Raw genomic sequence first — 27,256 nt, forward strand, 5'->3', positions numbered from 1 at the left:
CTTTATCTTTGGCATTTTTAATTGATTCAGCTAAATAAATGGGAACAAATGATACTTTTGCCACGTGCTGTACAATACAAGAATGTCTAGCTCCTTGTAAGCAAAATGTAAAGAAATTGTAATTCTTTTCATTTATCTCTGCATGTAAACAAGCTTAATATAATTCGGTGTGTTACCATTAGTGTATATACTTGAATTCTTCTTCATGTTAGGAAGGGGAGACTTCCCTGTGTCTCTCTCCTTCCTTCCTTCCTTCCTTTCCTCCTGTGAGGTGCACGTATGCAGCACCACTGCACAATTAGCAGTTAGCGTTATACATGTGGATAGCGCTACATAAGTCACAAGTATTAAATTGTTTCCCTACACCGACCAACTTTATGTCTAGAAACTGAGAGTGAAGCCCTCACTGTCTAGCTGCTTTCACATATGTACATGGGAAAACTCAACTAGCTGTCTTTAACCTGGCAGCACACACGTACAAGGTGTGTGTCATGCTCTCTATACCATGGTAGAGTAGCCCGGGTTATTGTCGTGATGCCTACAAAGTGAATGTGTGTCCTTTGCCTAAACCAAAAGTGTATCCAAAAGTGAGAATGTGACTCATGCAGATAGTTTGTTTTATGATAAATGTGATGAAAGATTACTTTTGAACAGTACACCAGCACACCTGATTTGCCTGGCTGTAGTTCATGTGTGAAAATGGTTTCAGTATGCTTATGGATGCTGACCACAAAAAATACAGTGGCCTTTTGTTTTTTGGATCTTTCTCATTGGTGGAGCTGGAAAATGTGGCCAAAAAACCACTTTTGCAACTGGCACAGTTAAACCATGAAGAATACATTTACAGGCTGCAAAAAGATCTTGAGTATGACGCTAAATGTTGTGTATAGACCCTTTCCCTTAAGTTGTGGTTGGCCAACCAAGTTTATTTTTATTTATTGATTTATTTTTTAAACCATAACCAGTGTCCAAATGTTTAGGTCCACTTTGGATTTTGTGTTTACTGCTTCACCTCCCTGCATTGACATCTGAGATCACACCGATAAGCCAAGTAACATTTGTTTTGTGGACGACTGTAAACTCTCGCTGTGGTAAAGACTGCTCTTCCTCTTTGGGAAACTCTCCATAAAAGCTGGAGGCTCCCTCTGTAGCCTGCTGCTTGTAAACCCCGAGGGAAACATTAACCTGAGGCCCGCTGGCAGAGGCCACTGTCAGAGCTGAGAGCGCGTCTCGGCCTGCTCCCAGCACAGCAGACACACAGGAGAGGCCCATTTTCTTCTTTTTTTCCCAGAAGGTGGTGGAAGCTTTACAAAACAGGCTAGGCCTCTGCTCTATCACTTTAAATGGCTTTAAGGGTCGTGAAGGTGTTTGGGTCACTCTTTCAACATCTAAACTGTTGTTTAGATTAGTTGTTTACTGTTGTTTACCGTCTAAACAAGTAATTTCAACAGTTTAGGTGTACTGGCATAATTTTTTACACACATTTGGTGTCCCCAGAAGGCCAATCTTCATGTCTCATTACTGACATCCTGACTTTGTTTAGGGTTAAAATGGATGATTTTAGCTTTAGAGCATCTCAGCAGTGTTTTTAATAGAATATCATGAATTTTTTGTACATATTTGTGTCAGATCTACTTTAATGTTAATGTTTGATGTGTATGCGTTAGTCCCCGCAGGGAAATTACTCCTCTGCATTTAACCCATTCACCCAGTGAAGCAGTGGGCAGCCACCAATGCAGCGCCCGGGGAGCAGTGTGTAGGCACGGTACCTTGCTCAGGGGTACCTCAGGGTAGCTGTTCAGTGGAGTCGAACCCCCGACCTTCCGATCATGGGGCAACGACTCTACCTACTGAGCTATCCCTGCGTTGCGTCATTACAGCATGTCCTTGTTGCTCAAGTTTTTAACTCTTTGCTCCTTAAAGATGACATGTGAGGACCTCCCTTGTACCTTTAATAACTAGCCAGCTTGGAATCTATCACAAATGACCATTAGAATAGGTTTGGGGGTTTTCCAAGGATATCCCTACTAAGGTGATCACTTTTTGTTCTGGAAGCAGGCCAGAAATATGACAGAAACTGCTGAGTTCCTATAAGAGAAACAAGGTTGACCCCTATTGGGCATCCAAGAGGGGAAAAAGTTGAGGCACATAGTGCATTTCTGGTAGGGACGTTTTGTTGCTCTGCTGGGAAAAAAAATCACAAAAACCTATTACAATATATCAAAAACTGTTTTCTGACCAGATACTTATAAAAATTAAGTTTTTCAGTTAAGTTATCAGGGCTTTGCGTGCTATATGTGAACTGAACATATAAATATGACCTATAGACATGAGCATTTTATCCTGAGGACCTTGGGACAGTCTCACCAAGCTGCTAACATGACTCTAAACCCCGAGTCCACTGTTGAGTAACTTGACTGCACACAGGTTGACCCTTCCCATCACAGCTGGGAAACCTCTGGCTCAGTGGTATGCACCAATTACAATGTTTTTCCGTCTTCCTCACCAGCACCCTTTACCTGTGATTGCAGCTGCAGCCAAGTGGATGACTCAAGGTGACTCGTTTCTGTGTGCGGGCTGTGAGCAGGGCCTCGTTTCTGTGATGACAAATTGGTGTTTTAAATTTGACCTTCAGTTCAGCCACTAAGTGACTTCATTTCCTAGCACCAGTCCTCCTCTGTTTAATGTTATTTTATTGGTGCAAAAATAGAGACTAGATTATTAGTGAAAGTTTTACTAAAAAGTCCTGTCATGCGTGGAAACTGCAGATCTTTTGGAGCGAGGCTCCTTCTGTTTTACCCTCCTGGCTTTTACTTTCTCCTTTCTTCACATGTATTCTCTGCTTTTCTCATTAAACGGTCAGATAAATATTGGTGTGCTCAGGGCCTCTGTTATGATATTTTTATCGTATGTGTACATGTAGGAGATGTAGATGTAAACACTGCCTTTTATCGTGCCCCCCGGTGTAGCGATAGCCAGCTAGTAAGTAGACTTTAGAAGTTTATTTGACAACAGTGATTTGTTATTGTGCAGCAGAGTGCTGCGAGCTTGCCCATGATGAGTGCACTTTTGTACAAAACCCAGATTGGGGCTTCCTCTCATTTGCTCCATTTTCTTCCTGTCTGTTCTTGTCATTTCTCTCTGATCTCCTCCCAAAAACACACCCCACCCTCTTCCCTCTGTTTACCTTCCCTTCATGAAATCTCTGTAGCCGAAGTTCTTTTTCGTTTTTCTTTCTTCCATTTTTTTTTATTACGTGGCTTCTAGGTCTCTATTACTGTGTGTTTCTTGTGCTCGTAGTCGCTCCATCCTTATGTAAACACAGGCAGCGACTTTTAGTCTCGCTGTCTGCAGTACGTTTTTAAAACTTTACCAAGAAAGGTGTGTTAATGGACGTGCTGCTGGCTGGGTGGCTGGTTTGGTGTTTTTAGTGATACAGAGGGAAGTCAAACTGACCCGTGTGTTCTGTTTCAGATGAGAAGCCCGTCCAGGAGGACGATGGGGTGGTGTGCCAACATCCCGAGTGTCCTGAGCGGCGGAGGGCCTCTAAGGTAAGATCCTTAAGGCTTGAAAGGCTGTGCATGAACACATTTCACTTTCAGTGAGATGGTATAAAAATGATTATTGGCGTAAGTCCGTTAACTAACTGGGGCAAGGTCTACGTCTGCAAGGACAGGCTGCAGGGAATGCAGTTTTTATACCCAAACTGCAGCTCCTCCTGGTAATGTCTATGTGTGAATGCAGAGCATCATATTATTTATTCCTTACATTAATTGGACTTTGAATTGGACAAAGTCCATACAAGCTCTGAACTGGCCACCAGTTAGTTTTAAGCAGTTAAATGATAATAACACAATTAAAATTATTTCAAGCAATTCAAGCGTAAAAATCCTGGTTTCCAGCGTGATGGAAGAAAAGATCCACACTACTGCCACATCGTCCAACAGCCGAGTCAGAAACAGTGATGGAAAATCATGTCCGCAGACACAAAAATTAATCAGGTTACTATATGACTATATTGAGGTGTTTTGATTGAGCTAACAGTAGCCATCAGAATTTGTTTGTAATGTTAGGTTTTTACAATATTTTCATGAAGTCTAACAAGCTTACTATTATTTATTACCAGCGTTATGCGTCCATGTCACCTGGTTTTACACCCGTGTACATTTGTGAGTAAATTTAAAGTCATCAGCAGGTTGATGTTATATATAATGTGCTTATTAAATTTTTGTCTTGGAGTTTAATGAGGAAAAAACAAAATGATGAAAGATACCAAAATGCCATATACCTGCATTATTTCTTATGTCCAGCAGGGGGCGAGTACTCTGGTTCCAAAAAGAAATAGTCAACATTAGCCCTTGTTTCCCTAACTATGACCTCAGTAAACACTAATAAAGTTACTGGTTTCTTATCCTACTGAGTTCAACACAATTCTCATTTTAAAATGTATGGTCCCACTAGAGTCAAAAAGGCCCATAAAGGAGGGAATGGTTTCACGCAGATTTAGCTTGTAATGAATGCTATGGCCACATTTATGAAGGTATTTTGCTGAACATAGCTATTTGTATGCGTTTTGGCCTTTTCAATGAAAAGTGAATACTGAAGATTACTGTTTTGGAAAAACTCCTGTTGAGGTAAAGCTTTTTGAAAACTCCATATGTCTGCACAAAGAAAACAGACTTGAGACTGCATACATGTAGCTGTATCCTGGCATATCGCTATCCTATGAATGTGGAGCAAGATGGCGACAATTGACTCTTTATTTACTGTATGGATTGTGCATGAAATGGAGTTGATGACTGAGCCTTACAGATGCTGGCAGGTGTACAGAGCAAAGGTAGCCATCCACTTGTGTTGATGTAGTTCTATAACAGACAGCTGGACAGGAGTGGTGTCAGGTCTTGACTTTATCTTTTGGGACTAAAAACAAACTTAGTTCCATGCTACACTCACAGTAAAGGAAGTACTTGGGGCGGATGGATGAATCACCAAAAAGCCTGACTTGGACATAGAGACCGCTGTTTGCATTCCACTTCCTTCTGACAGTCAGATGGGTTTCTTTAAACCATAATGATAATGGTTGTTTTTTTTCTAACCTTAACCAAGAAGCTATTATTTTAACCATGATGACGAAGGTCCTCTAACATTAACAAACCAGTAATTTTAACCACCACACATTTCCCCATCTTTAACAAGTACTTATTTTAACTCAGACCGTGAACATTCCTCAACCTGAAACAAATCTTTTTTGCGCCTAACCTTAACCAAAGTTAACCTGGTGGGATTTTAATACAGATGTCAGAGAAGTAAAAGCTTTTGTGTGACATTCTGAGCGAAGCTACACGGGATGTGATTAGTAAGATGTCCAATGTCTTAAACTACAAATTAAAAAACTTTGTAATGAAAAGGCACAAACCCTGACTAACTCCTCTTGGCCTGAGTGTTTGAATTTAATTAGATTTAGCCTGACAAAATGCTGTTGTGGTACAGTACTGCGAAAGGCGAAGCAGAGTGGGAAATCTGCTTTTCTTCTTCTTTAGGTGTTAAAAGTGGCGTGAGTCTTGGGGCTCTGTGTCTGGCCACCAGACTGTGAAATGAATTATTCCTTTGAAGCCACTGGTTTCTGAAAATGGGAGTCTGGCCAGAAGACCAAGGGAAACCGCCATAGTGTCTGGCTGGTCACTCGCTAACTCTGGTTTGTTTTAGTTTGTCTGCTCTGCCCTGACATCTCCCTCCTGCCGCTAAAGCTGGGCATTAGACAGATTTCCTATTGAAATGAGATGTTGTCTCCTACTGTCCTCTCTGTGGAAACAATGGAAAAGGAAGATGACACGGAGAAAAGATTTTGAATTCAGGCAGGCCTCTGGAGAGAGAGAGAGAGACGAGTTATATATAGTTTTTCTCCATGGCAACTGAGAATAATGAAATGGGGGAAAGAAGAAAGATACAAAGTGCTTAACCTGAACTATTCACACTGTCTCTTTCCTTTCTCCCCACATAAGTCTCCAAAATCCACTTTTCCTTAAAGACAAAATCACTTCAGACTGTCTGGCCCCTCTTGCATGACAAAGTCTGTCCTGTTTTTAGGATTTGTGTGCCGAGTTGTAAATGAGGCAGGAGGCTTTCTCCTTGGTCAGGGTCAGGCTTGACGTTATTATGTAAGGAGATTATAGAAGGGCTTGTATCCAGGTGCGGACTGGGACAGACGGGAGGAGAACGAGGCTGACGGCAGATACAAGGTGTACGGTCTTTTTAGGTAACACAGAGGCTTTTATTTACATTGTGTTTCAAACAGTTATCACCTTCTTCAGATCGCTAAGCTCCATTAAACATTCAGATGTTACTAAACTTCTTCATATAAACTTAAAAATAATTCAATTATTTGTGTATTTTCAAGTGACGGACTAAAAAATGAATCCAACACAAGTGCTCACACTGCAGTTCCTCCGATGCTCATCTCCAAAAGCAAATCAAACCTGTAGACTCCCATGTGTAGTTACAGCCTAGAATATATTTTTTGTTTCTATGCTTACTAGCAGCTAATTTCACCCTTTCAAATTACTTTTTTTTTAATAGCACAGACTGTTATATGGTTTCCAGTCGCTCTCTGCTTTGTGACTTTAGGTTAACTAATTTGATTTGCAGGACCTTTTGACCATGTTTGTTTGTAGTCTTTGTGACTTTGAGTCCTTTTAATACAGCAGTTAAAAAAAATATGGCTTGCTGTGCAGTTAATTGTGCAAACAGACCAATGAAATTTGACATCACTGAATCTATAATCTGATGGGTTTTTTGTTTTTGTTTTTTCTTTTCTTTTTTTTTTGTTTTTTGAAGATGAATTCAAGTTTTAGTTTTTTGTGTTAATTTGGTATTTTGCTTATTAGTGTCTCAGCTGACTCCAGGTTTCACCAATCTTATAAACGGTACATTGCACAATGACTGAAACTAGCACCACTGAATATACAATGGGCTGAGAGGTCAGTTCCTTGATCATTAATATGCAAATTCTCATGACCATTGATCAACCACTACTGATCAAGGCCCATTGATCAAAGACCACTGATGAGGATGTCTACATCCTGGACAGGGAGGAACGCTGGTTTGAGTGCAGAGTCAAGGAGGCCATTTACGTGAAAAGGGAAAGACCATCTCTTAATCGAGGAGGGGGCCTAAGGGTACATCTTTTACCATCTTTCAGTAATGCTGTGATTGCAGCCATTCCCCAACTCTCTGTGAATGGTACTCATGGCCATTGATCAGCAGTCTTTGATCAATGGACCTTGATCAGTAGTGGTGGATCAATGAGAATTTGCATATTAATTATCAACTGACCACCCAGCCCATTGCTGCTTCAGTGGTGCTAGTTTCAGTCATTGTGGAATGTACTGTTTAAAAGATTGGGGAAACTTCCAGTCAGCTGAGACTGAAGCGATCACTTGGATGAGTGACAAAACATTTTTCCCACTGAAAGCGCTACATCCAGATCAACAGAATCAACCTTTTGGGATTTACTTACCTGGATGATTGAGCATGCATCAAGACACTTTGCTTTGAGGGGTTTTTGAAGTCTGTACAGTGTATACAGTACTACACCCATATTAACTCCTGTTCGTGAATAAAGCAGAGATGAACTCTACAGTCAATAAGTGCACTTGAATTGTATTTTCTGTTTTACTGCTAATATGTAATAATTCCACTTTCAAAGTGTAAATATTAACAAGAGTTCATTATATTGAAAGACTTAAATGTGCTTAATGGAAAAAGTGGAAGAAACTACCTGCAAAGTGTGCAATATCTACATGTAAAATATCTACAGACTTTATCTTAAGTCAAAAGAAATGCGTTGCATCTGTTTGATTCAATCTTGTACCATCATAAAAACAGGTTTTGTAAATATATAGTACTCTATATACTAGACACATTAAAATTAAGCCTCTAAAAGCCACCTGTTGGCTGTATAATGAGTAGCAAGTGAATGGTTTCAAATGAAAGACATTCATTGAAAATATTGTTTTAAGTGAGTCACTGGTGTTATTCTTGCACCTCGATCCTACACTGCCTGTTTCTGCTCTAGTGAGGAGTGGATAACCCAAGATGTCACAATTCCTAACGCTTCTGGTAACTGTATACTTTAACTTAAGAACATTGAGGGTGAGTCATTTTACATTTTTTGGTTTCCAGATCATGAAAAATCATTTTTGTTGTGTACTGGAAGATGTTGTGATATTATTCATGCTCACAGCTGTTGCTCAATAGTAGAACTTGTATTGTCTGTAACAAGCTTTAAGCAGCAGGGGGCATTTCATGGCCGCCCTGACCTCCAGGTCTGCTGCTGCTTATTCTCCTCCAAAGCTCAGTCTGACTAGCGAGAGCCACATTTCTCAGAAGAATTTGAGCATAAATATATCCCTCGACTTTTACCCACTCCACCCACGAAACCGATTTAGACACATCAAAGAAAGCATTTTTTACTAAATAAAAAAAACACATTAAACTTTTATATTTCACTTTAAGAGTTTTTGAAATGACTCCCAATTATCTCTTTGATATGTCGGCAGCTTGGCAACAAGCTACACTGCAGGCACAAATGCATAGAGAGAGAAAGCGAGTCTTGGACTTGTAATGCTCTTTTTCAGCTGTTTTATTCCCAGGCAGGCTTGCCTTTAGTCTCCTCCTGCTATATATCAGCTCCCTGGTGAGGCTGTGTCACTTCTAGTCGCAGCATGACTGGCTGGGACTTGAATGAGTCCACCTGGGCCATAATTTACTGGAATCACACCAGGTGTCACCCTGTACTTGTGCTGCTGTAGCTCAGCTGTGCCACCACGTTAAAAAGCAGAGCTCCTAAAGGTTCCTAAAAGGATTTTAAATGGCCCAACACATGTGTTTCCACGGGTTTTTTGCTGGCGTGTTTGGATACTTTTGGTTTCCTTAAGTCAGAGGGATTTGAAATCCGTCTGCAGGTGTCTGTCTGAAAGATAATGTTACAGGGTGGGTTCTCGATTGAGGTGGTGGGATACGGTAGTGCGTGCTGGTTAGTGCTCACTGCTAGTCTGAGCTTGCTTGCTGGATTGAGGTACAGACAGAGAGGAGTTTATTATCCCCCTCCTCCTTCGCTTCTATCCCACCGGTCCCCTTTATTTCCCTCCCTCCCTCCTTCAGGATTGACATGACCAGACAAGATGACTCGCAAGGCGTGGGTTGCTTTGCCAACGGGCCCCTCCCAGTCCAAACAGCTGGAGGCACAGGGATAATGTGTAGAAAGTGGAAATTGACAGAAGCACAAAGGATGAGGAAATGTTTAAGTCAGCTGGATCCCCCTCGGTCTCTGTACGTGCATTGTGTGAACTTTAAGCTTCTTTCTGTACGCTTGTGTCTCCAGCTACTCTCTTCCAAATAGTTGCTTTTTAATGTGCTCCAGGTTTGGACAGATCTGGGTAAACGGCATCATTTTTTTTAGGCAGCTAGGACATGAAATAATTCTCAGCAAGATTGAAACTAAAGTGTGCTTTTATTTATTGTTGAATTGAAGTAGAAGTGAGTTTATATGACTGCTCCCTTAGAAGGCTTCTGTAACAGGGATTTTGATCTCAATGGGACTTCTTAGTTAAACCAAATATTAGGAAAAGTGGCAATAGATTTGCTGATAACGTCTAGATGTAAAAAGATGTATGAATCATTTTAAATGCAGTGGAAGAATTCCCTCTGTCCTGACTCATGATGATATGGGAACCTTATTGAAATAATTACACGAAACTAACATCAGTGCTGTATTTTACCCTGTTTTTCATCGTTTTAGAGAGATTGGAAACTCTCATAGTTGCATTAATTTGTTGCACCTTCTTCTTCTTGAATTGTTAATGCCTCCAGCTGGAGAACTGGCACCAACAGCTTTTTTTTTTCTATTTCTATAAACCTAATATCTGAATAATGTCAATGTAATATCCATTTTCTTTAGTCAGTTTAATGTGCACACAGTTAAAGTTGCTCTGTATTTGGACATGTGGAGTACATCTCATTTAATCACTCATGTTTCTGGCTGGCTTCCATTTTTATAAAAAAATTTCTCTTTTCCCTCTTTTGTTCCCACTCTTTTATGTTTTATGAGCAATCCTTTGCTTATGTTTAATGGTAATTAATTTTTATTAGTCACAGTCTTATGCGATATACTTAGCTGCGAGTAATAAGGTGATTCTGTCTGACTCATTCAGTCTGTTTTTCTTTTTAGCGGCTATCAGTTCATTTTGTCATGAATGTTTCTTCTTTTATAAGCACAGACACAGTGGATCTTCAGATTTGACCTTGCTTTCTGTTCCACTGAACTGCTCAGTTGAAAAGTCACACTTAACCGACACTGACAGGGACCTTCCGAGGCTGCTAAGTAAACACGTTCATTTGGCTGGATGCCTACTTTCTATATCTTTGAGGGGGATCTAGGGTGAAGGGTATTAGGCATTATTTCCTGGTAGAAATGGCTTCGGTTCTAGGTGTCATAAGCCCCTTTCAGACATACCCTCCTTTCATTAATCTCAGTGTGTCAGCTGTATGAATGAGCAGTCTTGTTCTTGTTGGAAGAGGCACAACTGCAGTCTTGCTATGGGACAGTAATGTTTGCTTTCAGTAAAGGACAAGTCTGAACTACATATAGTAACATTACCAAACAGGCACATCCTCCCACATGCATCTTTGTGAGTTTAATTCACTAGGTGTGTTGAACAGCAATGTGTATATAATGACATTTTTTTAAAAAGTATCTCAAAACACTGAAAACAAACACCTGAGGCAAACCAATGAAGAAAGACAAATAAGAAAAGCGAACAAAGTTAATACTCCAAGAGAGTCACTCTTTGTGACATTGATGAAAGAACCAAGCTAAATAAAGCAGGTACTGACAATAACTGTGGCCATAAAGGCAATAAATCTTCTGCTCATAACTTAAAAGGAACCTACGGTATGTCTAAATAACAGGACACCATCGTATGATTAGTGAAGCCAGCAGTATTACATACCCAACATCTGAAAAAGGCAGCATATTTTCTCTAACAACTCACCACTTGCCTAATTGTTCTTGAATCTTCAGCCTGGGAGGATTCACAACTTTTTCTGAAAGCTCATTCAGCATGCATGGACTCTAAAACAGCCGTTCTACATTCATACTATCCACTTCTTCTGCTCATTTTTCTGGATTCATTGGGTCTTTTAGGAATTTCCAGTTAATGTTAGAAAATGGGGAAAAATGGCTGTGTATATTTGCCTTTTTTCACGTCATGCAGCTTCTTCCAGTATCTTCAATAGAGAGCTGCTGATGGTGATTTATCTCTGGACACAACATACATTATGTTCATCAATATTCTTCACAGCTTGTATTGTAATTTAGACATTAAAGTCTTGAAAAAGATGTCAAAGGATGTGACCTCAGCTATATAAACGTTAGGTTCTTGGAAAGTTTACTCTATGAAGTAACGAGAGACCATTGATTGAAATGGTGGTCTAAAATGCTTTGGTTATTCCAGAGTGAATTGAACATTACAGGAGCTGAGGAAATGTTGCCTAATTACATTTCAATATGAAGCTTAGTACTGGAAAACTATGGTCGTAATTAGCTTTTTAGTCCATGCTTTACATTCAGAGATGAATACACTGATGCTGTTCAGAATCACTATACTTCTACTTTTTTACTGCTAAAGCAATTTTCGTTGTTAAGATTGTGATGTAATTGGTAAAAATCAACTTTTACTAGACGACCTTATTAACTAATGCTATAAACTCACCAAATTCACACAGCTTGGCTAAGCTACAGTTAGGTGACTAACATTATCTAGCTCTAACACTAATTAATGGTAATTGGCTAGCTCTCCAAATTACTTCATCAACTAGTGTGACCCACTCAAACAGTACTGATTTTTACCAACCATAAATTATGCTGTGCTGCAATGCAAAGGTTTCTTAATCACAATTGCTTACTGAAATACTAGTTGAGGCTTGGCTACGCAGTGTGTAGCTAATGCTGCCTGCTTACATCATTCATGATGTACATTTACATACAATAGTGTCATGCAACAGGGCACTTGTTGATATGTGCGGTTTACTGGGTGTTACTGAGAACTCTAAAAAGCTCAAATTATGGAGGATAATAATTAATGTCATGGTGCAATGGGATGAGTAGTAAGGATAATGTAGCACCTTGTACTTTTGCAGCCTTAAAGGCATCATGTCTAAAACCCCCTAAATTTTATTAAATTAAATGTCCTGAACTTATTTATCCATCTATTTTATTCCATGTATCCATTTCAGTTTGGATTGGGTGGTCTGGAGCCTATCCCAGCTGTCATAGGCTTAGAGACAGGGACACCCTGGACAGGTTGCCAGTGTAACACAATGCTAACCCAGAGAAAGGCATTAATCTAACCCCATCCAGAGGACCCACGTAGATATGATAGTATTTGCAGATTCAGTTTTAAGGAACTTGAACTTAGGAATATAAGTATTTATTGCATATACTCTCTATATAACTGTAAAAAAAATGGAAACATCTGACAGTTCAAACCAGAGATTTGGTGTGCTATCCAGTAAAGTCTCAGTTATAAGAACAGTCTGGATTAAACTGTCTGGCCCTCTCTTGCATTAAAACGTTTTGTTTTGATTCACTGTTAATCATCTCTTTGTTAGGATCCTGTTTGTTATATGATTGACCAGTCTGCTTGAAGACATTAAAACCAACACAACAATAAGGAAAAAGTGTGGAAAGCTTTAGTGAAATAATAACTTTAATTCGCAATTGGCTTTTTGATGTGAACACTATTACTTTAAGTAGTCTTGGAAATGATTTTGCTACCTTGAGAAAGACTGAAATCATAATCTTTGTTGCTTCAGTGTAATCTTTTGTGTTACGTTGCACACCACGCTTATCCTGTTAAACACAATAATATCTTCTGTGTTTTGGGTTATTACTCAAAAGTGATATTCCCACAATTATGTGGACATTTTTCTTCAATGGCGTAACACTGTTGCGTGGATCCCTGCCACGGTGCAAGCCACAACAGCTCCGTCTTCTTCAAACAGACACACAGCCTACATCTAAAAGGCAATCAGCAGCTCTTTTGCCTGTGTCTACTTTTCCAGCTCTGTGAAACGTTTCGTTCCAGAGAAAGACTCTGATGCTGTCTTTATCGTCAGACCCTTGTCACCTACCACTATTGAAGATTGGCAGTGAAATATCAGGTATGAATGTAGCTAATTCCAGAGAAATGGAAGACCACAGTCACAACTGTTGCATTGTCTTCTTTACTTGGAATTTGTAAAGTAGTTTGGATTTTGTTTTTTTACACTTTAACTGGAACTTTTACTTGTTTTGACAAGAAGTAATGAAAGTGCGATTTTTGCAATTTTTGAACACGCCCACTAGTGCATCACTGTTTGTAAACATGCTGTTTTTTAGTAATCTGTCTCTTATACTTCATTCATGATGTCAGCTTTCCAAATAAATGGCAAATCATGTTTGGTTTGTGTCAGTCTGTGTTCCTACCCTCACCTTTGGTCACTAGCTCAGGGTAGTGGCTGGAAGAATGAGATGTCAAGTGTGAAAGTCCACGGTGTGATTGTTTTGGAGAGGAGACTAGAGTCCTCCACATCAGAAGAAGTCAGTTGAGATGGTTTGGCTATGTGTTTTGGGTGTCTCTGGTGACTCCTGGATCAGTTGTTTCAAGCGTGTCCTATTGGGTATGAGTCACCCTGGGGAGATCCAGAACATGCTCACGAGACGCAGAATACGCTAGAGAGTCTCTTTCAACTGGCTTGGGAACATGACCTGGACCAGTGGTAGTAATTGGATGGATGAATGACTGGATGACCAAAGGAGTGTCTCTACCAAATGGCTATATGAACAGATATAGCCATTTGGCTAGCCATCACAGCTATATGAACTACCTGATTTTGTACAATTCCTTTTGTGTCTTTAATAAAGACCTGAACATTTTTATCCTCATACTATGATGGCTTGTAACAAAAAATATTCAAACTACGTAGGTGTCTTTTAAATTTTGCATTTTTTTTTTTTTTTACTATTTTAAGCCCTCATTACTTCATAAGTATAGGAGATATCCACATGAAGTTCAAAACATGTTCAAGATCTGTTAAAAATTGCAACTGGATACCTTTTACATCCACCCCATGTGTCACAGTCTAAAGCAAAAAGGTTCTTTATTTGCAAATCTGAGCAGCAATATCAGATGCAATAGGATATGTCAGAAACAATAATTATCATCTTGGATATTTGATCCACTTTCTGGTAATTCAATGGAGAAAACATCAAAGTGTGTTTGGGGTAAATGTTTAAGGATCATATCACCATGCGGGAAAGGTGGTGGATCAAAACAAGTTGTGGCATATTGAAAGGCCACATTTTTCCTATATTTTGTTATCAGAGTATTCATCTAGCTTCTGTATCAAAATAACCTTCTAATATAGTCTGTAAAATATAAAGACGTAACATGGAGAAGAACACATTTCAAAAAAATATCACACTGATTAAATAACTTTAGCTCCTGAGGTCCATTCACTTTGAGCACAAAGGAGAAGATGGGTTGTAAAGAATCAGCTGATTCTTAATTTTTCACACAGACTCAAAGTATGGATGCGATGACGGTGAAATGTGGAAAAAAGCAAAAGCCCGTCGACGTGGCTCGGTGGAAAGAAAATCAGCGTGATGGACATTCCGCAAAAACAAACAAGATGGACAATGACTTGTGTGCCTCTGTCCATACATTGTCTCCACAGGAAGTGCAAACACTAGTTGGTGTGTGTAGGGGGATTAGGGACAGCAGTTCAATCCCATCCAAGAGGTTCCCAGTCAGGAAACACCATCGCAGTGGACTGGGGAATAACAGGAAGAGGGTACCTACCCGACTGACGCTCCTATGGAAACGGTTGACCAATGTAGCCTAGCTTCAAAGCGTTAGGAAAAAGCCTAGAATGTAGAGATGGGATGGGAAAACAACCCCCACACCTCCCTTGCATGCGATGAGTCTTCTCAAGGCAAATCCTGCTAATTATTGGTTGTGAGTGTTTTGAGAATGTAAACAACCGCTGCTTAATGAAATGCTTTGAGAGTGGCAGTCAGCACAGCTTAGTTAGAGAGGCGATAATAAGCTTCGAAAAATCTCTAATTTAATGTGTGTTATTATGGCTGTGGAAGCATGTAATGCTTGCTCTCAATTGAAGCCAGACACGAAACTGGAACTTCCAGCAGCATCATGAGTGAATTATTGGTCTTTTAATCTTTTTCCTTACGTGTCTTTTTTTTTTTTCTTCTTGCTGACTTGCTTTTCTTTGTTAGCTTAATGCTCACATTTCCCTTCCTTTTGTCCTCTTTATTTAGCAACTGCCTTGAAGATTTAAAGAAATAAAATCGGGGCTTACAGTTATTGAAGGGTTAATGCTACGGGTAGGCATCAAGGGAAGGCCACTCAAGTCCGCTCCCTCTACAATGGCACTGCCACTGGGGGGCTAATCCTTCTGGGTAATTGCATCTCTGCTATCCACTCTTAAATATAGCCTCCCCCTGATTAACGCTGACAGCGGGGGGTGGTGGAGATGATAAAGATTCAACAGGTCGCCTTGTTTTGAAGTTGTGAGAGAAGAAGAGGTGGAGTTTGTGTATTGTGACCTACCCACTTGACCACTCGATCCTCACCAAAGTCTACCCTTGCCTCTCTTGTGCCCCCCCACCTGAGCCTCAGGGGTCTTGAAATTTTTTTTGCGAGCAGGCTAATTGTGGGGGATTTAAACATGGCTCATCTCAGATTAACCTGAATGACAACAGAACGGAGAGTAGTGGGCTGAGTGTTTGTGGTCAGCGCAACAGACTGTAACAGGAAATTTAGGCTGTAAATCTCACATGCTGTTACACTACAAGCCCACACAAGGCTTCACCCTCCTACACATACCGCACCAAACTAGGGCTACAAGTAATGACTGTTCATTGCACACTATTAATAATTTGTTTGGTCACTAAATGTCAGCAGTCCAAACCTTTAAAAAAAAAAAAAAAAGAACCAGGGACTTTTTTCCTCCTAAGAGGCCAAAGAGAGGACTTATTGATTTGAAACAACAAACAAAAAACTGGCACAAAAAAAGTAGCACATCACAGCTGTTAATCCACAGATTCCATCCATTTATTTTCTTAACTGTTTGTCAAGTTTAGCTGTACCCCAGCTGAAACAGGGTGACACGCTGCCAGTCTAACACAGAGTGAAAGACAGCCAATTTAGAATAACCAATTAACTTAAGCCCACTAACTAACCTGACTTTGGACTTTGGGAGGAAGTTAAAGTATCTGGAGAAAACCCACAAAGATCCACACAGAAAGCCTCAGCTAGCCAGTGGATTTGAACCCAGGGTTTCTTGTGAGACAGTACTAAACACTGCACCAGTGCGCCACCTATTAATCTGCAGATTACCTTTAATTAATTAATCAGTTAAGAAGGAAAGGCTCCACAGTGAAGTGGTTTAAACAAGCCAAAGATCCCTGGTTTGATTCCAGGCAGACCCAAATCCCTTTGGGGTTGTGTCAGGAAGGGCATGAGACGTAAAAATCTGCCAAACCAAACATGCTACCTGCTGTGGCCGTCCTTTGTGAAAAGGGAGCTGCCAAAAATAGTTAATTAGTTTGGACACAAGTCATGTTTTAACAGGCCAGAATTCATGCTGTGAGATAAAAACAAGCAGAAATTCCTAAACCGTTTCTCAAATATTTGTCACTTTTCCTCTAAAGCGACTGACTAGCAAAATTACTGTAAACAGTTGACTGCTGCAGACTTTGTTTTAAATGCGTCTTCAGACTTGAGTTGAGTGAAACCGGCTGATGTCACTGTGACGTAATCCGGGTTATTTTTTTCACACAGATGTTTCTCGGGAGTAACAGGATACCTTGTACATGTGGTTCACCAGTCTGAGCACTCACAGGAGCCATCTAGTGATCTCATGGCTTTGACATATAAACATAGGGGATCGTCCCTTTAAAAACTTCTCAACTTTAAAACATGACAAAAAGAATTGGGAAAATGTGTGATACCTGAATATCTTTGTTGTTTTGTTTTTGATTTCCTGTCTCCTTCATCATTATCTGTTTTTTGTTTTTTGTTTTTTTCCCCCTAAAACTGATCCAGACTGAGCAACAGGGAGCCGTGAACGTAGGTTTAAAAGTGTGCCGATGGCAATGTTGACAGATTTACTTCCTTTTCCTCCCCCTGGTCAGCACTTTGGAAAGAAACCAAACTCAACTCCCTCATTTGACCTCCTGCTCCGGTGGGGTCAAAGTTCAAATTAAGTTCTAAAACAAGCTGTGGAGCTGAGCTTAGGCACGAAGACGCAGCTATTCTGTAATTTGCCCGTTTAGTTCGATGGTGAAACCTCAGCTTGTCTGATGGAAAATCAATCCGTTTCTCAGGGGGAAAAAGACGAGTTTAAGTGCGAGTTTGCATGAGTCAGCCTGGATGTGTGTGAGCTTGTTGGGTGAGAATGAGTAGATGGGGTGGGGTTGATTATTTCTGTCTGTGTGTCTGCTGTAGTAAAGCGAGTGAGGCTCTCGGCTTTGTCACACTCCAGCCGTGTGTCATATTAACAGCGTCACCCTGAAACTCTGAATTATTTCAGGAACTAGAAAAACTTAAGTTATACAGCAAGTTCAGTTCACTTTGGGACTAAAACTTTCACTACCTGCTGCCTATCGGACGTTGGAGATATCGATCTGTTACCTTTGCTGAGACGTGGAGTTTTTCTATGGCAGGTAAAGATAACGTAGATTGTTTTTCTTAGATTTTGCGGTGATGGTGCTTTTAAGTTTTCCTTTTTGTTAGATAAGTTTGTGAAATACTCATCCCAGAACAGCTGGGAGAAATGCGCCGCTTTAGCAGTTGAATTCACGTGGGGCTTTATCTGGACATTATCGCTGTCACTGGCTGATTTTTAATTAATGGTTTATTTTGTCTAGTCAAAATAAACTCGATGTGTTGAATTCATTATATGGGAATAAGCAAAGTTATCTCGTTTGAGTAGTTTTTGGACTTCTTTGCTTGACAAATGAATGATATGAGGAATTAATGACTTCAAAGTGGGCAGACCTTCAGTTACAGTTTTCGTTCTGGGCAGTACTTGTCTTATTTCTGCCTGTAGGTATCATCTACATCTGTGCAGACCAGCACTTTAAGTCTGTTTTTCCTCGTATGTCTGCATATTTCACATCTGCTTCTTATATCAACAGACCAGTATACACCCTGGCACCCACCGCTGTTCTCTCCTTTCCATATTCTTTATACCAAACTGGAAGTGGTTTCCAAATAATCAATTTCCAAGTCTTATTCGGAACATCTTGCATCCAGATCAACATTCATTGAAAGTTCTCATTTCACTTGGAATAGCCAATCCCCCCCCCCCCCCCCCTCCTCTCACTTCCTCCTTTTTTGGTCTTGCTCACCGCCCTCCTGTCTATCCCGCTCTCTTCTACTGCCCTGAAGCTATGGATCGGAAGGCTGGTTACGTCACAGTCAGCCAGCATTGACTGAGACAGCAGTCAGTACACTTGACTTTGTCCAAGCAGAGAGAGAGCAGCTGCTGGTGAGTGGTGTTTTTCTCTCATGAAGTTGTATTGATGGTCTTGAATGGTGAATGGTGTCGAGCCTGTCATTTAGTTCTTCAGCTCTGAGAGGATTTATTGGTGTTCTTCTTCTCATGAGGCATGCGTTTTATTTTATTGTGTTTTTTGTTTTTTCCTCATTGACAGCATAGTGATAGTAGCATGTGTCATCTGGGTTTCCTGTAAATATTTGACCAAGTAGCAGAAGTTAGGGTCAGCTGCGTTTCCGCTGAAGACAGTCAGATAATTTGATTTCAGCCAGTTTAGCTCACTTTAATGTTCTTTTAAACTCATACAGCCTGTAAGGGAGATGAAAAAAGTAGTGCTGGCATTCTTGTTTTCTTGGTGGGGGGGGCGCTTTAGTAAAATGAGCTGTGAAAAAATGAGGAGGTAATATTTTTCTTGGGCAAACTTCATTGCATGTTGAAACATAACTTTCTCTGGAATGCGTTGTCTGTTTTACCCCCAAAAAAGAGTTGCTGTATTTCCTGTGAGCATGTTTGTTCCTGAGTCTGTTACTTTCAGTGGCAAACTCGGAGAGCCGTGTGCTGACAGATGAAGCTTTGGATCTCATTCCGCCTTTAGATGGTTTGTCTGGTGCTCTGCTGTACGTGATATGGGGAAATGATAAAGGAAAGCGCGTTGATGCATCCCCAAGTCAGTCATTCACAGAATAGTTAATGAATATATGGAAACGGCACCCAATATAATTTGTATATATTCTAATCTGTTACCATAAGAGGAAGTAGAAATACATTTTTCTTGGGTCTTTAAAAAAATGTTTTCCATGTAGTGGCAATATAAATGATGTTCATGTGTTAGTAATACAGAATAAGCTCATTTATTCTAAATGTCTATATGTAATCTGGGAAAATCCAGTCCTTGTTCATCATGTGTCACTTTGCAGAGGAGGATGACATTAAGAAATACTGTATACAGTTACTGGTATCTCCAGTCTGCAGTGAGAATCTAAATGACCCTGATAAAAAGATTGCGAAATGTCTACTTTTGGCGTAATTCAGCTTAATTTAGACTTTATTTATCAATCTAACTGGCGATCTGACACAAGAGCATTGACAAAACAAAGTTTGTGGTGAAAGTGGAGGGGGGGGGGCACGTCAGCGAGATGATCATACAAGCTTATTTTGAAGAGAAAACACGTTAAAGTGATTACCCAAACTCTCTGGTGTAAACACCCACTACAGTTTACAGACAGACTTCCTGCTTCATCCGAGATCTGCTGTACTTGCCATAGCTGAGCAAACATTTCATATTCCTGCAGTTGATTGTTGTGCCTGCACTCCTAGTTTTATCTCAAACGTAAGATAAACTGAATAAACTGTTTACTTTATTGTTAATGGAGCTCTTACGAGAACAATGTTCGATATCGCAAGGTGAACCATTTGGTTTAAAGGTGGAGTTTGCATGTTTTTTCCAAGCACTCGTCCCAGTGTCCAAAGACATGCTTGGTAAATAAACTGGTGATTCTAAATTGATCATAGGTGTGATTGTGTCTCTCTGTGTTGACCCTGCAGTACACTGGGTTTACCCCACTTTTTGCTCAAGCACCGCATTTTTCCTTTTCATTGCATTCTAGATGATTTTTGCCATTTCTGTCTTATGTCCAGTTCTTATTCTGAGAATCTTGCCATGTTTGTTTTACTTTTATTCCGCCGCCCAAGCAACTGCAGTGTCGTAACCGTGACGTCCACTCCAAATTGGTCTATATCGCCCCGAAGACAGAGTGCTATACACAAACAGTGGGAGTTAACATTTCTTTATTTTCTTAGAAATCTTTGGCGTAACAAAGATCTGCAAAAGATTTTCCAATGGCAGTGTGAATGTCAGAGGCGTACATAAGTGTCTCATTTTAAAGAGTGCCAAATAAACTCCTATTTAGAAGATGTCGGCAGGGTATTTCCTTAGTATGTCAGGAAGGAGTTGGCATATCATGTCACATTGATCCTTTTTATTTTCCCTCACTGGATAGTAATTTGCTTTTGCTTTCACTTTCACTGGTTGGTTAGATTTAGGAACTAAATACTGTGTTTCATAATATCAGTACTTTGGGCCAGCTTAAATGTGCTGCCAAGGGTTCCTTTTATGAGTGTCTGCATGCTAGTTAGGGGTGAGATCCTTCCCACTTCTGCTATGAAACCAGTGCCTCATTGCATAGATCCTAGCATGAGTTTGACAAAATGGCAGTATCAGATGCTCTGGGAATGAGAACAGGCTAATTCGTTATTGCTCCTACAGGGACTTTCGGCTGATGAGAACTTTTACTTCTTCCCAGAAACATGCAGCTATAGATGTCTTCTGCTATTTATAGTATTTTACAACATCTAAAAAAAAGAAAAGAAGAAAAGGCCCTTTTTTTCCATCACCATTTTAGAAATCGCATAACCTTTCTATAAAATGTGTCATTGTTCTCAAAAGGATTGCAAACAGAATTTCTGAACATCCATCCAAAGATCCTAAAGTGACCTTCAACTTTTCTGCTGTGGATGAAAACCCTTGCCAGGTGTCTGGTTTTTAAAAGTGCCTAAAAATGTTGGCATGGAGAAGCTAAGTCCTTACATCCGATAAAATTTCAGTTAACTGAATTAAAAATGATTCAGCTGATTTGCTGGCAGTTACTAGTTTTAAGTAGTAAAACTGCAAACACAGTAAAAGTATAAATGATCACTTCTTACCTGTCCACTGGTTAAATCGGCAGTATGTCATGTAGGGGTCATTAGGCTGTATATCTTTGCTTTTATTGTTTTATTTCCACTTGCCTTTGAATGACATCATCCCTTGTTAACTGCTTCTTCTGCTTGCACTTGATCTTTGTTTAATGAATGAGTACCATCACCAGAATTTACCACTGTCGGCCTTTTTATGAGTATACATAAGTTTGGTGAACACACGGTTTCGCTCTTGCTCTCTCTTTCTCACACACACACACACTTGGGCTCTCTCTTGGAAAGATGTAACACAACAAGTGCCTCTGTTTGAGTAAATCCATATGTGTGCAAGGCGTCAGCACTGTACTGTACCACGGTGAGGGAGAGTCTCTTAATGAGGAACAGGCGTGCAGACAGGCAGACAGTCGTGTTGCATAAGGGCCGCAGTAAAAAACGGGGGCCTGGCTATCCTCCTCCGCCCCCTTTGCTTAGCCAGAGGACAGATGGCAGCAGAAGAAAGCGAGCCAAGGAGCAGCAGCAGCGGCGGCGGGGCTCTCCAATGGCACTCCTCAACAGATGCATTGTTTATTTATTGAAAAATAAATCAGACGTGGGCCTGGCCTGCCCAGGCTACCTCTTTGATCTCCTGCAGCCTTACTCTGTGCTGTTTTCAATCCCACCTACCGGGCCACAGCTAATGGCAACTCTGTAATGTTTAGGAAAGTAGGCCCACTCCAGCATACACAGGGAGGCCCTATGGGGCTGCGTGCTTTAGTCCCGAGAGGACAATGAAAGGGGGCTCTTAAGACAAAGGTACTGAAAAAGAAACGCAGCTTGATAAAAAGATCCACCTCTGCCTCAGTCTCTGGTGCAGATGACAATGGCTGAAATGCTCCAGTTGAGTTTTAGAGGCACGACTTCACAAACCAATAGGTGACCTCCCCAATAGGTGATCTCACAGATTCCCTTTCCAGGCTCACAAACCCTACGGGAGGGATGGAGCACTATTTTTCCTCATTTGATGTTTTGATAATAGTGAAACTATTATAAACCAGTGCTCCCAAATCTCCCATAGGTGTTCAGTCGACTTATTCACACCATCTTGCTCTGTAGATGGGAGCAGGATAAAATGATCCTTTAGAAAAACTTTTTAATTTGCAGTGACCCGTTCCACAAAGGGGGCAAGTCTGTTATCTTTGATTAACCAGTGGATCCCCTCATAGTAGCAGCAGAGGATTCAGATTATGTAATAACTGCTTGTTTGAAGTACAGCAGCTCCATGTACTTCATTTCCCAGAGAAAGTACACTTGTGTTTGTGTAGTGTCTTGTATTTATGCAGACAGGTCAAACATTAGTACATAAGTGTATTTGACTATAAAAAATCAGACAGTGGTTATCTGCCTTTAAGCCTTAGACTATGAACCACGGGTGATGTGTTCTTGTGTCTGAGTTACCTTTAATTAGTTTGATGTTTTAGACTGTGTGAGTTCATCTGACCAAAGTCTGTCTGGATGTTTAACTGACTTAAATGCAGTCGCAGTATTCGAACAAGACTGTGCATGACTATTGCTGGTCTGGTGCTGCTAACCAATCATTTGTGTGCGTAGGTGTGCTTATTGAGATGCACTTGAGCATTTTTCCTTCCGTGTTTTTGTAAAAGGGGGGGCAGGAGTGTGAGGGTGTTCACAGCTGGAAGAAGGTGAGAGGTTGACTTGTAGCAGGATTATCCAGACCAGCTCCATAACTGATGAGCAGCGGTGTTGAGGCTAAAATAACTGACTGCGGAGGAGAATCTCGACCAGCTGCCAAATCAGTCAATGCGTGCATGTCAAGACAGGACCTTAACACAGCTTCTTCTGTGGGAGTGGAACGATGGTAAGCATCAAAGTTGGCGAGTGTAATTAAACACACTGCACATAGATGTCACCTGCAATCTCAACAAACACTGGAGTGCAGTGAGCTCCTTCACTGTCTGACAGAAGCTTGACCTCGAACTATACATTCAACTTAAACAAACAGTGTTATGCATTATACTCAATATGAAGCATACAGTGTTTTGTGTTGATTCAGGCTACCTTTGATTCCATGTTCTCTATTGTGTGTGTGTGTGTGTGTGTGTGTGTGTGTGTGTGTGTGTGTGTGTGTGTGTGTGTGTGTGTGTGTGTGTGTGTGTGGTGGACAGGCTGGGGTGGGGGGTGGTTGATGACAACCACTTTGAACAATGATAGGGAGTTGAGTTTGTTCTATGGGTGTGGGCACCACTGTTACATACAGCCATGTCTGTCGGTGCAGTAGAAGAGTGTTGTGTAGGAATAGGCAATGAAAAAATATGTTTTATTCCTTTTGGAGCTATGTTTTTCTCTCAGATGCAGAACGTTTACATGTATTACATAAACCCATCTGTCCATATCCACCCTGGAATATACACACACTCTAAAAGTAAAACAACATTTATTAAAGGGGACTTATTATATCCTTTTTATATTCCCAGCTCAGTCGATTTATTCTTAAACACATTAAGATACTGCCCCTCTCAGTTCATCCACTGACTGAAACAAGCCATTTAAGTTGTATTTCCACATAAAGCCACTGCAGCTGGGACATCAATGACAAGAGGGAAAAGAAAGGATGAAACAAAAAAAAAATAAAACCTAAAACTGTATTTAATGATTTCTAAAAGTTGTGTGGTGTAGGGTGTGAACTTTTTTCTGTCATCTGATGTGTGGCATGCCAGAAAAACTGCTGCTTTCAGTCAGCTTTATTTTGATTGGCTGCGCCTCGTCAACAGATGGTTTGAATAGCAGGTGGGACGAGGATTTCTGCCCATAGCCGGAGCTGTGTGTGTGTGAGATAAGCATGTTAGAAATATCCCTTCTCTTTGACGGAGCCAAGAGTGGGGAAAAAAACTGCCTGAAAACAAATGTTTGTGGCCATTTTTAATATGAGCATCCGCCACTGTAAAAGCATATCCATCCATCCATTCACTTCTGCTTATCCTTTTCAGGGTTGTGGTGGGTGCTGGAGCCTATCCCAGCTGTTTTAGGGCGAGAGGCAGGGTACACCCTGGACAGGTCTCCAGTCTGTCGCAGGGCTAACACGTAGACCCAAGGCTAACACATGTGTTAGCCCTGTAAAAGCATATATGACAAAAAATAAAAGCATAACGGGTCTCCTTTTTATTTCTTCTTCTGGGTGTCTACCAAATGTCTTCTTGAAGCTGTTACCGGTGCTCCTGCTTTCAATTGAAAAATATCAGAAAACACAACTTCCTATTATTTGTAACAAATTCCTATTATGTTACACAAATGTTTCGCTTTTGCCTCGGGGTTAATGCACTCCTTCTGAACTTGTGTCTGTACTGGGTCTAGCCTGTTTGAGGCTGCCTCAAGGAATGCTTGAAGACAGTCATGCATGGTTCCCCTGGTGAAGCTCGCCTGTGCGCTGCTCTTTAAGTTACCAAGACGTATGCATCCGAAACCAGCCGATGAGACATTTTAAACAGGATTCCCTTGTAAGAATAAAACGCATTGTGTGAGAACAATTCTGACAAAGCACAAAGCCCAACTTGCTGGCTCAACGCTTTTGAAGTGTGGTGTCAACTCTGACAGGCGACAATAAGGGTGGGATTAAATCTGTACTTTCAGCGACTTAAATCAGTACTTGTGATTATACAAGCGCCGGGACACCGCACATGAAGAAGAACTGACTGATTTGGCAAACGTACAGGACATTTGGTTATAGCAGCGCACGTGTCCTCTCTGAGCTCTTTCGATTCAAACCATCCGGGGCTGTCTACTGTGCAGTGGATGAAACATTCCTGAACAGGGTTACACTGGGCCAGGGTCTGTGATTAAAAACAAAAATCACTCTGTAGCACCACTGATAATCACTGATTTGTGTGTTTTTGTAGATGAATCGGATAGACTGGTGTAGTCTTCTATCAAGTTTTAAGCTTATCAACCTAATAAGTAACTCTTCTTTTTTTGTATTTATAATGTAAGATTGGTTTAGTTTTCAGCATTTCTGAATAGCTGATAAATTCCCATCAAACTCTACCTCCTAATGACACTTACAGAACAAAACTAGGATTAGTCTTTTTCCCCCTCTTCTTTCAGACCACACAGAGAGGAACCATATCTCGTTGCTCTTCTTCAACTTTAACGTGATGCAAGCGCACACAGTGATGCGTGCTATTACATAAGCGCTAGGTGTTCTCTGGCAGGACAAGCTGTTCCGGAGGAAGGCTGAGTAAGGTTTGAGGGGGAACTGAAGTCAGGTTGCAGACAGGCAGGAGTGTAGCTTTGGCTTTTTGCATTACTGAGCAGATTGTCTTTAAAGCAGCCCTGTGATGGATGGGCCTCGTATCACACTCACTCAGATCTGTAATCTGGGTCTGCTGCCTTTCTCTCTGTGTGGGGAATTATATGATGCACTAAGCGTTATTACCAGCTTGTGAGGATGTGGCAAGCTGTCCGCACTTATATAAAATTGTCCTCAGGATACCAAAATTATTGGTGGTGGTGGTGGTGGTGAGGAGCTCGCAGCCAAATTAAACTGCCTGGCTGATGTGGCTCCAAACCCACAAGTTTCATCTTTTAATTATAAATCATGTTTAAGAAATTTGAATTTAAACTTAAGATAACCATTCCCCACTGTAATGTCATTAAGGTCACTGTGTGAAGTAGCCTAATGTTCTGTAAAGCAATTTTTCTTTAATAAAATAATCCTCAGCTGTCATGTATGTGTGTGGATATAGCCTCACTGTGTGTCCCTGCATGGACGACTGTGTTGAGGTAATCCTGATTCACCTCAGGAGACTCGAGTCATCTTCTTTCAAACAAAAACAGCTTTATTACAGCTGAACAACTGCTGTGCGGCTCATCGATGACACAATTTTTGAGCAGGCATGCCTGTATTTGTGCGTTCAATTATGCATGTGGGGAGAATTGGCAAGCTGCAGGATGTGTGAAAGCAAGGATGCATAAGCGCGTGCCACGTGGCATCGGATCTGGTAAGCCAAGTCAAGGGGCCGCTGCTGGGGCCTGTGTGTGTGTATTCTCAGCTGTTGGGTAAGGGGCGAAGCTGGGGCTGTGTGTGTTTGTGTTTTCAGCGTTTTCATCTGCAGTCATGCCGCCCCAAACTACCCCACTAATCCGGGCAGATCTGAGAGCAGGCACGCAGGGGACTCACGCGACGCACTCATATGACACGTTGTCTCGCACGCACTCACTCATACGTTCACCGTCCGAGGCATGCGCGGCTTCCTGTCAGCTGTCTCACACCGCCACCTCCAACTTCATTTGTACCCTCCTCCACCTTTTTCCATTTTGATCCGTATCCAGAAATGCTTCGTAAAAGTCAGGCTGTACCTGAATAACTGTCCGATAGGAATGTTCAGTATTGCAAAAATCTCAGCTACACATATCCTGAACAGCTACATAGCTCTGATAGCTAAATCTATCTTGTGATGACTGTGAGATTACAGGCTTTTCTAGGTGTATTTGACTTTTTAAACAGTTGGTTCTTTTTGGTTCACCAGGAGAGGCATTAGTTCATCCTATGATGGACCATTTATCTTGGCTAAAGCATCCGATTTTTTTTTTTCCAGCTGCTTTAGTTCCTGCAGGAATGTGAACGCCCTGACTTGATAGCGTGGAGGGCCTACCTATCTTATTGTCTAAATATGGCTTCTGATTTGCTTGTATTTCTCTGGTGTGGTTCTCTTTGCGTCTCCACACTTCATGGAGAACTTAGCATCTCTGTGTGATGAGATATTTGACGCTGCTGTTCAAAAATGCGCACGTGTATGTGCACTGACATTCACTTCAGAGAAGCATAAGCATGTGATGTTTTAACAACTTTCTATCACTTATTTCTAGCTGTTGAGTGGTGAGGTGAGGTCAGTGAGTCAGATGTGAGACACAGCAGTTATCTGTACCTGCAAGTTACAGAACGTCA

At 40.9% G+C, this 27,256-nt stretch overlaps 1 protein-coding gene across 3 annotated transcripts in view; it reads left to right on the forward strand.

Annotated features, from left to right (window-relative positions):
• plekhg5b (pleckstrin homology domain containing, family G (with RhoGef domain) member 5b) overlaps positions 1-27,256 on the forward strand; it is a 79,422-nt gene that overhangs the window by 22,705 nt on the left and 29,461 nt on the right. The window contains exon 2 of one of the 3 annotated variants that reach the window (XM_085392653.1): positions 3,475-3,551. In XM_085392653.1, the coding sequence (XP_085248779.1) occupies positions 3,475-3,551 (77 nt within the window). Of the gene's footprint in view, positions 1-3,474; positions 3,552-17,454; positions 17,786-18,502; positions 18,613-27,256 lie in introns of those variants that run through there. The other 2 variants (XM_085392655.1, XM_085392654.1) reach the window with 2 other exon arrangements.

Source organism: Rhamphochromis longiceps, linkage group LG20 (assembly GCF_057381845.1).
Source record: "Rhamphochromis longiceps isolate RC_006_pf linkage group LG20, R_longiceps_female_GT1.1, whole genome shotgun sequence".
Classification (NCBI taxonomy): Eukaryota; Metazoa; Chordata; class Actinopteri; order Cichliformes; family Cichlidae; genus Rhamphochromis; species Rhamphochromis longiceps.